The sequence below is a fragment of the Takifugu flavidus genome, chromosome 3, assembly GCF_003711565.1.
Source record: "Takifugu flavidus isolate HTHZ2018 chromosome 3, ASM371156v2, whole genome shotgun sequence".
Taxonomy (NCBI): Eukaryota; Metazoa; Chordata; class Actinopteri; order Tetraodontiformes; family Tetraodontidae; genus Takifugu; species Takifugu flavidus.
The window spans coordinates 18,631,932-18,646,313 of NC_079522.1; the positions used below are offsets into that span (position 1 = coordinate 18,631,932).

Genomic DNA, 14,382 nt, shown 5'->3' on the forward strand with positions numbered 1-14,382 from the left:
ATAATAAAACAAAAATGGTATACAATGTCTATTGTCTTGAAACTCATCTGATTTATCTTGCAATTAACACATATTTGTTTTCCTGCCACATCTTCAGCTGAGTTGTCTCGAGGTGCCTTCAGCCTGGCAAAAAATAGATTCTTTGAGGGAAGCTCGGACCGCACAGCTCTATTTCTTTGAGAATCGGAGTCAGAGACAACTCATGGAAGAGGTATTCTTCCTCAAAAGACTGCAGACCATTAGGGATTTCTTCAAGCTTTGTGCCACATTTGCCCAAACTATCTCTGGTAAGTTTTCCTGTTTAGTTTTTGGCACAATGAGAACAAGAACTTGAACATGTGTTCCAGTTTCAGTTGTTCTCAGTGGGGAGATGCATTGTTCACTCTGCTGGCACAGGTTGTATCTCAGTGAATGGAATGGATCCAGGAAGATTGTGGCACCAGAGAGTAGTCCTAGTCCAGCTAAAGAACATTTATCAACCCAAGGCCCCATCTTAATTGTGGTTCTTGCCTGCATATGACAGCGTAGGAAATAGAACAGACAAAGAAGCTTCTTGGTTCGTTCTGACACAATCTGCCTCCTCTTTTCAGTAATATAATACTTCTAGTCTCATAATCGCATAGCTATGGGGACTCACTACATTTAAAGTGTGCTATTGCGTATATCATTTTATGACTGTAGGAATGTTTGTGAATATTAAAATGTAATCCACAATGAATGTGAAAGCAGCTTCACTGCCTTTGGGGGGACAAAGTGTATTGAAATAAAAATAAACCACAGAATGAATCAACTTTTTTTTCAAGGCCTACTAAAATTGGTAACCAAAGATTGCGTGTTTTCAGGTACCTGTCCTTCAACTGAGGACCTCTTAACAAATGGGCCAGTAGGATCGGGGAAGTCATTCTACCAGCTGCCCACTGCATCAGACTTGGGTGTGCCAGTGGTCAGTGAAGAAAAGATGACCCATCCAATTAAGGCCTTCACAGCTGAGTTTGTCCGACAGATGCTCATGGGTCTGCCCAGCCAAACACTAAGCCTAGTTCTGTGCAGCGCCCTCTCTTCTCTTGGGCTGGATATTGTTTCCCTGGTGGAGGCCAAAGACTTTGGTGTTGAGAGAAAGGTATGCATGAGTTGGTATCACCTTATGATAGAATAGACCATTACCAGAGTTATGGGATATTATGAGCATTTTTGTTGAATGGGGTGATGCTGTAGCCCCCCCTATTACCAAGCTGCCAGTGACTTACAGCACAAGTTTATAACAACTGTTGTCCCTCTTCCTGTACTTTGTATTAAAACTCAAGGTTTCTCTGGATGAACTTTGTAAGACGGCAGTGGAGCAGAGCCTAGCTTCAGGCCGGGTTTCCCAGCTGTTGTTGAACAGAGCCACTGTATTGGCCTCCTCCTATGATACAGCTTGGAAGAAACTAGACCTACTCAGAAGACTGGATGCCCACCTGGAGGCTGCCAAGGCCAGTTTGCAGCGAAGCCAGCTGCATATCGCCATGTTTCAGGTACAGTCTGCAAGATGTTTGTTATTAAATGATGTTTATTGACTGTGGCTTTACGTGTTCTCTTGGTGTCTTACCAGTGGCATCATGAGGATATTCTGGGCCCCAGAAATCAGCCTCTAGGTGTAAGCATTCCACCTCGTACCATCATTCTTAGCAACATGAAGAAAAAACTTTACAAGCTGAGTCAGGATGAGGGAGCCATAGTTGCTGTTCAGGTCAGTATCTATATATTATATTTATCAAATGTCCTGATCCTATGAGTGGGTACAATAACTGTACTATTACTAGTAGTAAGCTGTAGTTTATTTGGTACTCGTACGCATGCACTACTGTCTAAGTAACAGGTCTGTGGTTCTTGGCATTCTGCTTTCAGTGTCTCAGTTTGGTCATCAAATTAGAAATTATTATTTGTGTATCAATTATTTCTAAAAAAAAATTCCAAGAGTTTAAAATATGAACACATTCTCTGTTTTCCGATTCTGTGTGTGGAGTGTTCAGGCGCGCACTGCCCCGTCATGCGTACACACATTATCTTCTCTCTAATAATCACATCCCCTGTCTCCACCTCGTTCCCTAACGGTTGCACAGAAGGCTGCGTAGGTTTGATATTTAAGATATTGACCAGAGGGTACCAGAATCCAGTCCTACAAAATGTTTTGATGATGCGAATCAATTGCAGGCTGGGAAATAATATAAATCTCATTTTAAGCCGAGAGTTCACTTCTTTGTTTTCTAGTTTTACATTCCAGCAACACATGCGGTGAGCTGGTAAAATACCTAAAATTATAATCATTAGTAATCAGTAAGTATAAGAAGCATTAACATTCATCCACGGTTAAGAATAGCAAACTGGATCACCTCATGCTAGGAAATAATATCGATCAGAAAAATTGTTGGTAATACTCATCATTTCCATGTCTGCAGTCAGTCCTAACTTTTGTGTTTACAGTCTTTTGTATCACAGGTGGTTTGGCCAAGTAACTTACATTAAACATCTTTTTATTACCTTGCGTTGTGTTGTTTTGCTTTGTGTGTTTTTAACAATTTTCTTGTACTTAACATAATTCAATTTCTAACCTATCTTATTTTACCTCATCCATTCTGCTCATTCTTTTATTCATTTTATGCATGCACCAAATCACTAAGGCAACTTCCTAGTAATGTGAAACATCTTCACCTACATGAAAATAAATCCAATTTGGACTGTGTTATAATTCCAGGAGAAGTTGGCGTCACTGGAGGCTAGCATTGAGCAACGACTAAAGTGGGCAGGTGGAGCCAATCCAGCACTGGCCCCAGTACTGCAAGACTTTGAGATGACCATCACTGAGAGACGTGCAATTGTGGCCAGAGAAAACCAGCGCACCAGCCAGGTAGGATGAAATGCAAGCAGTATCCCCAAGCCTTCATAGCACCATGTACACTCACCAGGCACATTATTAGGTATACCTTGCTAGTAAAAAGTTGGATTTCTTTTTCCTCTCACGTTTCCATTGACATAACTGTTGCTCACTGGATATTTTCTTCTTCTTCTTTTTTTTTTTACATTATTCTCTGTAAACGCTAGAGATGGGGTGTGTGAAAGTCCCAACTTCTGAATCAGCAGTTTCTGAAATACTCTGACAAGCTGATCTCCCTCCAACTATGTCATGTTCAAAGTTACCGTATTTTAGCGACAATAAGGCGCACTGTATTAAAAGGCGCAGTCTCAGCTACGGTCGCTATTTCTGTATTTAACATATAAGGCGCACTGCGTTATAAGGCGCCCGTCCATGTTGGAGAATACTTAAGACTTTTAAGTGCGCCTTATGGTCACGAACACACAGTAATTAAATCCATTTTCTTCCCCAGCAAGGTGTCTTGACCATGTCAGCGTGTCTAAATGCATTGCGCTGCAGCCACATGATTGACTGATTAGCTATTTGTGTAAATAAACAATTGAACGGGTGTACTTAAAAAAGTGGCTGGTTAGTGTAGATAAGCAGTGTTAAAACGTTTTGTGTTTCATGATTGTTTTCTTGCAGGTCACTTTTCTGTGCTCAACTATCCTTAATTTTGAAGGCCTTCGTACCCGAACACCTGAGGCCCTGAATATGGATGCAGCACTTTTTGAGTTGTTAAAACGTTGCCAGCAAACCTGCTCCTTTGCTGCCCAGTTTAGCAGCAGTGTGTCTCCACTTGAGCTTCAGCTGTTGCAAAGGCTGGTCAGTTTGTTTTCTAAAACATCTATTCTCTCGCCATTATTAATCCTGTTCTTCATTTGCAAGATAGTGAGGGGGAAAACTGTTCCAGTATTCTTGTAATTTAAAGTGTTATATACTGATGTTGACAGAGTCCAGTGCTTGACTTGCCTATTGGCAGCCCTGACTGGCTGAGCTGTGCACAAAAGCAACTGGAGGAGCAGCTTAATGTTGAGCAAAGCACTCGGGAGGAGCGGGAACAGCAGCTGGAGGTCTGTGCAGAGACTCTGCAAGTTCTGGTCGATTCTGTAAAGACCATCCTGTCCCATCACAACCGCCAGCTGGCAGATGTCAAGCACCTATTGAGAGCCATGGCAAAGGTATACTCCAAAGATTCATGTATCACAGTAACAGTATGTTAGAGATGGAAACACTTTGTTCAGCTCGAGTGGTGTGCATCTTCACTGGCCTCGTGATTACACTCGCTTACGATTCAGGAGTCTCCCATTTGGTTTGATTTTATTATACAATGGGGCTTTTTCATGAATTAGCAGAGCTAGGAAGATCATTTTGAAAACTGTTTCTCAACATGAAATGGAAATGATCATTTAATTGCACTTCAAAAATACAACAGATTGTTTGGAGTCTGAGCTGTGCTTCACCTTGTGTCATACAGGATGAGGAGGCAGCTTTGGCAGATGGTGAAGAGGTGATATATGAGGGTAGCGTGCGTCAGTTTCTGCTGGAGTACAAAGCATGGCAAGACAACATCCAGCTGGTTTTATTCACTGTGGTCCAGGCTAGTGGACAGCCTCGCAGTCAGGAGCAGCTTGAGCTGCTGGAAGACATTCCTGACACGCTGAAGGAGCTGTACTCTCAAAGTGAGAGGTAAACCTGATTGCATTTATTAGAATTCCAATCATGGCTCTTCATGGGTGTGGATGTGTTCATGCTGAATGATACATTAACTTTTTAACAAAAATATTTGCATTCTTACCAAGAAATACTGAGTGATTGTTGAACTCGAAGTTATATGAAGATTGGGAGCTGCTGTTCCTTAAATAAATACTGTGGTGGTTCAATTAAATCCTGTTATGTCAACAACTCTGTTACAGTGTGTATAATGGCTTAGTTGGCTTCGCTTCCCCACTCGTGACTGACCGTGAAAGTGAAAGCACCAGTCCAGTGTCTGCAATACAGACGAGCTTTGCAGCAGGTACAAACATGACAAAGGTCACATTCACTGGTCATAAGTTCCTCTGAACCAGCAACACTTCCTTAAAACAGTAGTTTTGGATAGCTGAGGCCTTTTCTCACAGCAGCTGTTGTGTGTAGAAACCAAGGTTGACATTTTCTCTCCATTGACTGCAGCTGTCAGGTGCACTGGGTTAAAGACCCAGCCAGACTCGGTCTCCCAGAATGTTCGCAAGGCTCTGCCGCGGAATCTCGGAACCCCTACTGATACCCCGCCCAGTGCTCCGTTGGTGAACAACAAGTGTCTCAATGCCAGCCCAAAGAGAGCCATACGTGACCCCAAAACTGGACGAGGTACTAGTTTTAGTCATAGTTTTGTTTGGTTTTTTTAACTTGAAGTAGGGGGGTGTTTGAGAATTGCATTTTAGTCCTAATAGAGCACCATTAATTATTGGTATATTGCTGGTCATGGTGTCATTTTGCAAGCTTTACTAAAAATGCCATAAATAGAAATAACACATTAGTGTTTGTGGAACAAAATAATGTCCTATCTGTACAACACATCTCTACAACTAAACAGTAAGTGAATATGATAATGATTAAACGTGTATCGATAAGTTTGATGAAATGTAAATGTATTTATTGTTGCTTCGCAGCTGTTCAGGAGAGAAACTCCTATGCAGTCAGTGTGTGGAAGCGAGTGAAAGCCAAACTTGAGGGAAGAGATATTGATCCGAACAGAAGGATGAGTATCACAGAGCAGGTACATAATTATCCAGAATATCCTGCCTATAGCACTTAATGCACATAGTTACATGTACCGGTACAGTAATGTGCAATTTCAGTTTGGAAAGGTGATCATATTGTCTATAAAATTAGACTGAAGTGTAAAATTCATTATCCTGTATAACAAAATAATAATAATTGCATGCTAACAAGTGAGTCGTGAGTTTCATTAGAGTCTCTATATTTGTGTTTCTGTAGGTGGACTTTGTCATCAAAGAGGCCACAAATCTGGACAACCTTGCGCAGCTATACGAAGGCTGGACTGCCTGGGTGTGATCGATACACTGCTTTGTGTCTGTGGTCCGGCAAAGGCTTGGAGATCCACCAGAGTCCAGTGCATCTAGGTTGTCTCGAAACCAGTACCCAGCCACTCTGGGGGAGGAAATCAGAAGCAGATGCTTCTTCTGCCCTCCCAAACTCCTGGGCACCAAAAATGGGGTAGTGACCTCATAGCACCACTGCAACCACACTCCCCCACCCATTGGTGATTGGGCTAACACAGCGCTTAATGGGCCTGTGGTCCCACCTTTACTTCAGGGGTGTGAGAGGCGGTGCAGTGCCAGCTGAGGGAGGGGGAAATGCAAAGGCTTCATCAGCCTGAACGTGGAACACATTCCCCCTCAAATACACAGTCCCCTTTCAACCATCTTTTGGTCCTTTTGAGCCAAGCAAACCGACCAAAGGGGGACAAAACGTGAAGCAAGTTTCCACCGACTGTTGATGGGGAAAACACAGCTGAGTCACATCGACTAGGAGCCACCAATGCTGTGCTTGAACTCCCCACCCCTTCTGTAGTGTTTGTGAATCGGACACAGTTGGGCAAGAATGAAGGTATCTTCCCACCTCCATCTCCAAGGAGGGCAAAATAACCACGCTGTTATCAGCAAGTCCGACTGACATGTTGTCATGTGCCAGAAGAAAAATGAAGAAGAGTCATCTTATCAGAAAGGGTCTTTGTGTTTTGTGCTTAAAACTTAATGTAACACTTGTTGGTGATTCTTTAGGTAGATGTGTAGTGATAGTTTTTTTGCCTTTGACTTGCCTGTTTGACACTTTTGCTTTTCTCAAGCATATTTGCTGCCCTTCTCTTTTGCTTGCATTTTAGAAAACCTGACCTTCTAGTTTTACCTTTTAGTAGGAGACATTCTTTTTTGGTGATGGTGCAAGATGTAAATTCTTAAAGCTTTTAATGAATTTTGTTGGATAGAAAATAAACATTGAATTGACAATTATTTGTTCTTTCTCTTGTGTAAACTGTAAAAGATCCAGTTTTAGATCCCCTTGGGGGCTTTTAGGGGTTTGCATGTTCTCCTGGTACCCATGTGGGTTCTCTCCAGTACTACAGCTTCCTCCCACAACCCAAACATGCATTTGAGGGAGAGGTGAACTGACAAACTTAAATTGACCTTATTGTGAGCGACTGTATGTTAGTCAGTAGCCCCCATGAAGGAAAACGCAGTAGAAGATGGATGGATGGATAGATACACTGCTCAAAACAATTAGAGAAACACTTCGAAAACACATCAGATCCAAACGGGGGGGGGGGAAATGATCTTGAATATCTTTCCTGATAAAAAGTAGGTGATGTATTAGTAACAAAATGATGCCACATAATTTGATAGGAATGAAAATGATCACCCTATACAGTAGAGGGGGGAAATCAAAGACACCCCAAGAATGAAAGTGAAAAAATGATGCAGCAGACTGGTCCATTTTGCCAAAATGTCATTGTAGCAACTCAAAATGATTCTCAGTAGGTTGTGTGGCCCCCACGTGCTTGTACGCATGCCTGACAATGTTGGGGCATGCTCCTAATGAGACGACGAATAGTGTCCTGGGGGATCTCCTCCCAGATCTGGACCAGGGCATCACTGAGCTCCTGGACAATCTGAGGATCAACCTGGTGGCACCGGATGGACCTAAGCATAATGTCCCAGAGGTGTTCTATTGGGTTTAGGTCAGGTGAACGTGGGGGCCAGTCAATGCTATCAATTCCTTCATCCTCCAGGAACTGCCTGCATACTCTAGCCACATGAGGTCGGGCATTGTCATGGACCAGGAGGAACCCAGGTCCCACTGCACCAGCGTAGGTTCTGACAGTGGGTCCAAGGATTTCATCCCGATACCTAATAGCAGTCAGGGTGCCATTATCTAACCTGTAGAGGTCTGTGCGTCCTTCCAGGGATATGCCTCCCCAGACCATCACTGACCCACCACCAAACCGGTCATGCTGAATGATGTTGCAGGCAGCATAATGTTCTCCACAGCATCTCCAGAACCTTTCACGTCTGTCTCATGTGCTCAGGGTGAACCTGCTCTCATCGGTGAAGAGCACAGGGCGCCAGTGGTGTAGTTGCCAATACTGGTGGTCGATGGAAAATAACAATCGAGCTCTACGGTGCCGGGCAGTGAGCACAGGCCCACTACAGGACGTTGGGCCTTCAGGCCACCCTCATGGAGCCTGTTTCTGATTGTTTGGTCAGAAACATTCAAACCAGTAGCCTGCTGGAGGTCATTTTGTAGAGCTCTGGCAGTGCTCATCCTGTTCCTCCTTGCACAAAGGAGCAGATACCGATCCTGAGGGTTTAAGGACCTTCTACGGCCCTGTCCAGCTCTCCTGGAGTAACTAGCTGTCTCCTGGAATCTCCTCCATGCTCTTGAGACTGTGCTGGGAGACACAGCAAACCTTCTTGTAACGGCACGTATTGATGTGCCGTCCTGGAGGAGTTGGACTACTTGTGCAACCTCTGTAGCGTCCAGGTACCGCACCATGCTATCAACAGAGATGTTGATCCAGCCAAATGAAGAACTAGAGCAGTAGAAAGTCAGTCAGGAAAAATCAGTCAAAAGAGATGAGGACGGGAAGAAAGTGGCCTCAACCTGGAAAGCCATTCCTGTTTTGGGGGCCGTCTCATTGTTGCCCCTCTGATGCTCCTGTTGTTGATTTCATTAACAACAAAGCAGCAGAAACTGATTAACAACCCCCTCTGCTACTTAACTGACCAGATCAATATCCCAGAAGTTTGACTGATAGGTTGCTATACTCTGATTAAAAAGTGTTCCTCTAATTTTTTTGAGCAGTATATATTTATTGGTGAGAATTTATAATAGATTAAAAAGGATTGTCTGTGTAGATTCTCAATCATCCAGGTCATCGTATCCAAGGTAGTTTTCTGTGTCAACTGGACTGCCTGGAGTTTTCTGTGTCAACTGGACTGGGTTTCTTCTCTTGAAGACGTTTCGCCTTCTATCCAGAAGGCTTCTTCAGTTCTGATAGAAGGCGTTTCGCCTTCTGGATACTCATTTTCACATTTATTTCACTACTACTGTCAAAAAAATGTGCATTCATTTTGGTATTTTCATAACAGAACTGAAGAAGTCTTCTGGATAGAAGGCGAAACGTCTTCAAGAGAAGAAACCCAGTCCAGTTGACACAGAAAACTACCTTGGATTAAAAAGGATTGTTTTATCCTATTTGTAGAACTTGTGCAAAAATAAAATTAAGGTTATTTAAACAATGTATAAAATTATAAAGTATCCAGAAAGACACCTTATTCCCCCCTTAAACTTCACTGTTACTTAAACTACATTTAGTAATTGATTTCATTATTAGAGGCCATAAGTGAGCTGGGGGAGGGGGAAATGTATTCTGTTTACATTTAATTACTGATTGAAGTTGCCATAAACTAGGTTTCAAAGATTAAATGCAGTATTATCAAAAGGTTTTATAACTAAGTACACAGAACCGACCTCCAGATGGTGTGTGTGGATTTGTTTAGCCTCCATTTTTATCTTGTGTAAACCTCCAGAGCAAAAGTCATAAAGCAACAGGACAACCAAAAGCAGCAATACATGTTAATAATTACCTCAGCTGTAGTTTACTGTGGCATTTCCACCACGGTAAGTCATTCTAACTATGACAGCGCAGCGAGTGTGTGTGTCTGACTTTGAGGAGGAGGCCAAGAAAGTTCTTCCTAAAGCTGTTTATGACTACTACCGCTCTGGAGCTGATGACCAGAACACGCTGACGGACAATGTGGCTGCTTTTGATAGGTAATAATAATAATAAACTAATAATGTGCACACACAAAACTAAAATCTTCATGGAGGAAATTTGAAATCGCTCATTGTCCATTTCAATGTCCTTTTCATTTCATTTAAGTACAAATATTTAAGTATGCTTTAATACTGTTTTTGATCCCCTTTCTACAGTATGGAGCTAATGTTAAAACTAATCATGTTATGTCCTGCACATTTATGCCACTAATCACGTGTATTACTAGCATGTAAACAGGTTGATCATTGGTTTTTCATGTTCCAAGGTTTACTTTTTTTATAAGTTTCTTTCTCATTTCATGATGTTACATGAAATATTATATTGTGCCATTGCTTATTTAAGATCTCGACAGCCCACATTTGCATGAATCTCCGAAGAATTCATTGTGATCCACTAGAGGGATATCTTAATATAATTAATTATGATAATTATAATAATATAAGATAGTTCTAATCACTGAATGGAACACCACATTGTCTTGATAACACAACATGTCTTTAGTTTGATTTTCTTGATAAGATGGATTTTTCTATTTATGTAGGTGGTATCTTATCCCACGGGTGTTGAGAAATGTGTCCACTGTGGATCTGTCAGTCTGTGTGCTTGGGGAAAAGCTGAGCATGCCCATCTGTGTGGCTGCCACAGCAATGCAGAGGATGGCTCATCCTGATGGAGAGACAGCCGTGGCGAAGGGTACAAAAGTGTCCTACTGACTACTACTGAAAGAACTTGACTGTTTGTGAATACCACAATATTTGGGTTAAAATGATTTAAATGATTTTCTAGGGGTTTGATAAAAAAAAAACTCTAAATGCTTGCTACTTTGGTATTTCTTAAATTTTGTCTTCAGAACCAAATTACTGATACATTAACTATTTGTATACATACCTCTAGCCTGCCAAGCAGTTGGAACAGGGATGATGCTTAGTTCCTGGGCTACCTCCACAATAGAAGAAGTGATGGCAGCAATGACGACCACAACAGGAAAAGAAGGTGTCCTGTGGCTACAGCTTTACATTTACAAAGACAGAGATCTCACACTGTCACTGGTCCACCGAGCTGAGGAGGCGGGCTATAAGGCTATCTTTGTTACCGTGGATACACCTTACTTGGGAAGAAGGAGAAATGATGTGCGCAATCACTTTAAACTGCCGCAACATCTAAGGTACACATTCGGAGTAGTGCAGTACAACCTTACATTTGCTTTAAGCCTTCATTTTTGCTTTTGTGTGTCCGCAGCTTGTCTAACTTTTCCACAGCCTCCCTGACATTCTCTGAGGAAAGTTATGGCAATGACAGCGGCTTGTCCGTTTACGTTGCCAAATCTATTGACTCCAGTCTCTGCTGGGAGGACATCACTTGGCTAAAAACCCACACCCGCCTCCCTGTAATTGTGAAGGGAGTGTTAAATGGTATGCACAACAATTCAAAATGAACTCAATTTAGAGTGCAAAAATCTTACCACAAGGTTCAGTTGTGAATAATTCATGACTATTTATTATAGGCCGATTATTGAACCTGGGCTCGAGTGTACACAAGATATTACTCAACAAATGCAAAAGCATGTGGAATCATCACAGTACAATATTTCAATATTTGGATTCTGTCACCATTTTAACATTTAACAAGGCAAAATTTAATTAACTGAATGAACTGATTATCAACAGGGTGTAGCAGCCCAAATATCTATGTGGCATTTATGATTATTGATTACGTTTAATTGATGAAAACGAGCTTTACTCATCCGCTCATTGACGAGCTCTTCAAAGTATACTTTATATACTATTTAGCAGTTTTTGGTGAATCTACCAGTAGGTAAACTATATACGTATCTGAAGGATGGGTTGCCTCAGCAATTAACTTAAATTACTTTTTGCATGCTTTGGGTCCCAAAACATTGGACACCATCACCCAGATGACCTATGTCCACTGTCCTACTTGGCCCACCAACAGATGTGTAGCCAACAAAGCCTCTGTTAATTACTTTTGTTGGTTTGCATACTGCTAAAAAAATGTCTGAAAAAGAGTCTGAAAACTTTCCTACGCCCTCAAAATATGTCTATTATAACGGTAAATAATCCAGTACTATTGGATATAGCTGACTATTTTTTATTAGTGTGTGCAGTCAGTTTGTCTATCTAAACAGGGGACGATGCAGCTAAAGCTGTGAGCTATGGTGTTGATGGTATCTTGGTGTCTAATCATGGAGCTCGACAACTGGATGGTGTTCCTGCAACGGTGGGTTCAACAGTGGGTTTGTATCCATCTGTCACTGTCGTTCACACCACATTTTAAATCCTATGTGAATTACGGTAGTTTGTTTGATCATACTCTCAAGATGCATACACACAAGATACATAAGGATTCAATCCCGATTTCATATTTTTCAGAGGTGGTGTAGTGTGCCAGCAGCAGCTGAGTATTTTATTGAATAGGAAACCTACAATTGCAGAATTGCAGTGGTCAAATTTAACCAGAACAGTTGAATAAAAGATATTTTCGTGCAACTTTCTGTTTTGTTAGCTGGATGTGTTAGATGAGGTTGTAAAGGCAGTTCAGGGAGCCTGTGACGTATACATGGATGGAGGCGTGAGGCGAGGAACAGATGTTCTGAAGGCCTTAGCTTTGGGGGCAAAAGCTGTCTTCATTGGCCGACCAGTGTTGTGGGGTCTCTCCTGTCAGGTAACATCCTTTACTCATTTTCACATTTATTTCACTACTACTGTCAAAAAAATGTGCATTCATTTTGGTATTTTCATAACAGAATTTAACAATTGCTGGAAATAATTTTATCGTTTTTGGCATAAAATCGAAGTTCATATTGGTTATTAAAAATTGTACAGTTAATGTACAATGAATGCAGATGTCTTTAAAATAATTGTGTTTATAATTATTTTAAAAATTGGATTTGTGACTGTACAAATATTCCTTGAAATCAGTACTTGATGCAGGGATGATTTACATTGCCTGTACTCATTTCTTAATATTGGAATTTACTCAATATACGATTCACTGTGAAATGGGATTTAATGCTATCAGTAACTTAACAGATTATCAGTAACTTGGAAGTAGTTTTGTATCCATCTCCTGCAATTATTTCTTAAAAGGAAATCATAAAAAAGAAAAATAAAGAAAAAAGCAGAAGGTGGAGAATTGCTGGGCTTGCTAATGTAAGCCTGTGCGTATACTAGGCATGCACGTCTACAGGTCACGGGGTATAAGACAATGTTTTTGACATTTTAACAAAAACAAGAAACTGAAGAAGCACAGATGTCTCATTAGGAACCCAGATAGCCATTTTCCCTTCAATAAATGGAAAAGTCTGTGTACGGTAATTTTACATTTTTAAAGACCACCAGCCAGTGAATTCCAGCTATAATGTTAATCCACATTTGTCCATTATCCAGGGGGAACAGGGTGTTGTTGAAGTTCTGGAACTTCTAAAACAAGAACTTCAGCTTGCAATGGCCCTGTCAGGTAACACACACCAAATAGAATATACTATAATGTAGCCCAGTAGGTGCAAAGTGTGTGCATACATATACTGAGTTTGGTAATCCATGACCATTACACAAAGTAGGACTTTGAGAGTATAGTGGTACAACTGTCATGCATTTATAGTGAATCCGGGGTGTGTGTGTGTGTCTAGGTTGCCGTTCTGTGTCTGAGGTGACCAAATCCCTTATTAGAAGAGTGGAATTCATTTCAAAGATATGAAAGAAGAAGCTTCATGAATTTTGTTTGTGTCTTAGATTTGTTTCTGAAACTATATCACTCATGGCAGTTTTGCTGAAAATAAATTGAATTAATATCAAACCTCTTCATTGCTTCATTTCTTTCTATCTAGGTTCCAGTAAAGTAGCTCTGCATGAACAACTGCTTAATAAATAAATCAAATATGTCATCTTAAATGTGTTTTTCTACAGAACTATTTCAATATTATTTGTGTTTAGCTGACATGTATGGCAGTCACAGTTTTGAAATAAAGTATTAGTTAATCCATTTTATGACTTTGGTCAACCAATAAATGGTTGCACAGAAATGTGTATGATGCAAAACAGCTACAAACAGCATGTGACCTGTGACGTGTCACCACAGGCCAGTTCTGTTATTATGCAGCTTTACTATAACAGGAATGTAGAAGTAAGTGACCACTTTACTGGCTGTCTTTTGCAATACAATAAAGTATAAATGGGGACGTGGAAAAGTCAAATGCATAAATAAAAAGCAGCATTTGAGGATGCAAACATGTATTTTATGTTACTCACCCAAATATCCCCTGCTGGATTATCACCTGTCCTACCAGATAACTGCTTTCCCCTGAAATCACAGTTCCAGTTCCACAGATGTCAGTACCAGTGGTTCGGGGTCTGGAAAAATTCAAAACTATCCAAGAAACAGTCATAAAGGATGAGAAGATGGTCTGTGTCCACCACCTGCAAAACTATTTTAGAGAAATCAGTAGAGCTTGTCTTGGTAATAGCTCATGCTTTCTAATTTAATTTTAAATATTATTTTTCTTCATCCTATGTTATTTATTTCCTTTTTATCCTGTTTGATGCTTCTTCTTCTTCTGTATTCTGAAAATTGCTTTATGAAAGTCCCCTACTGGTAGATAATGTTCTTTGCATTGGACACTTTTTGTCCATCC

The 14,382-nt window shown here is 40.9% G+C and overlaps 2 protein-coding genes across 5 annotated transcripts in view; both read left to right on the forward strand.

Moving 5' to 3' along the window:
• The window catches only part of smg1 (SMG1 nonsense mediated mRNA decay associated PI3K related kinase), a 48,563-nt gene extending 41,660 nt beyond the window's left edge, over positions 1–6,903 (forward strand). For all 4 annotated transcript variants that reach the window (XM_057026846.1, XM_057026847.1, XM_057026849.1 and 1 more), the window contains exons 53-64: positions 98–287; positions 843–1,120; positions 1,305–1,514; positions 1,592–1,729; positions 2,735–2,887; positions 3,539–3,718; positions 3,847–4,074; positions 4,371–4,582; positions 4,810–4,910; positions 5,066–5,242; positions 5,545–5,651; positions 5,873–6,903. In XM_057026846.1, coding sequence (XP_056882826.1) covers positions 98–287; positions 843–1,120; positions 1,305–1,514; positions 1,592–1,729; positions 2,735–2,887; positions 3,539–3,718; positions 3,847–4,074; positions 4,371–4,582; positions 4,810–4,910; positions 5,066–5,242; positions 5,545–5,651; positions 5,873–5,950 — 2,052 coding nt within the window. In that variant the 3' untranslated portion in view covers positions 5,951–6,903. The remainder of the gene's footprint in view (positions 1–97; positions 288–842; positions 1,121–1,304; positions 1,515–1,591; positions 1,730–2,734; positions 2,888–3,538; positions 3,719–3,846; positions 4,075–4,370; positions 4,583–4,809; positions 4,911–5,065; positions 5,243–5,544; positions 5,652–5,872) is intronic.
• Positions 6,904–9,572: 2,669 nt separating this feature from the next.
• Positions 9,573–13,551, forward strand: hao1 (hydroxyacid oxidase (glycolate oxidase) 1). Its single transcript, XM_057026862.1, has 8 exons — positions 9,573–9,727; positions 10,273–10,424; positions 10,626–10,896; positions 10,971–11,143; positions 11,878–11,969; positions 12,255–12,413; positions 13,139–13,208; positions 13,381–13,551. The coding sequence occupies exons 1-8, from the start codon at positions 9,591–9,593 to the stop codon at positions 13,446–13,448; spliced, it is 1,122 nt and encodes a 373-aa protein (XP_056882842.1). The 5' UTR covers positions 9,573–9,590; the 3' UTR covers positions 13,449–13,551.
• The last annotated feature ends 831 nt before the right edge of the window (positions 13,552–14,382 follow it).

Excerpts from the sequence above, each read along its gene's own strand:
- hao1 (XM_057026862.1), top strand. The coding sequence starts at position 9,591 with ATGACAGCGCAGCGAGTGTGTGTGTCTGACTTTGAGGAGGAGGCCAAG. Across the intron at positions 10,425-10,625 it reads AGAGACAGCCGTGGCGAAGG|CCTGCCAAGCAGTTGGAACA; the intron begins GTACAAAAGTGT and ends ACATACCTCTAG. Across the intron at positions 13,209-13,380 it reads GCTTGCAATGGCCCTGTCAG|GTTGCCGTTCTGTGTCTGAG; the intron begins GTAACACACACC and ends GTGTGTGTCTAG.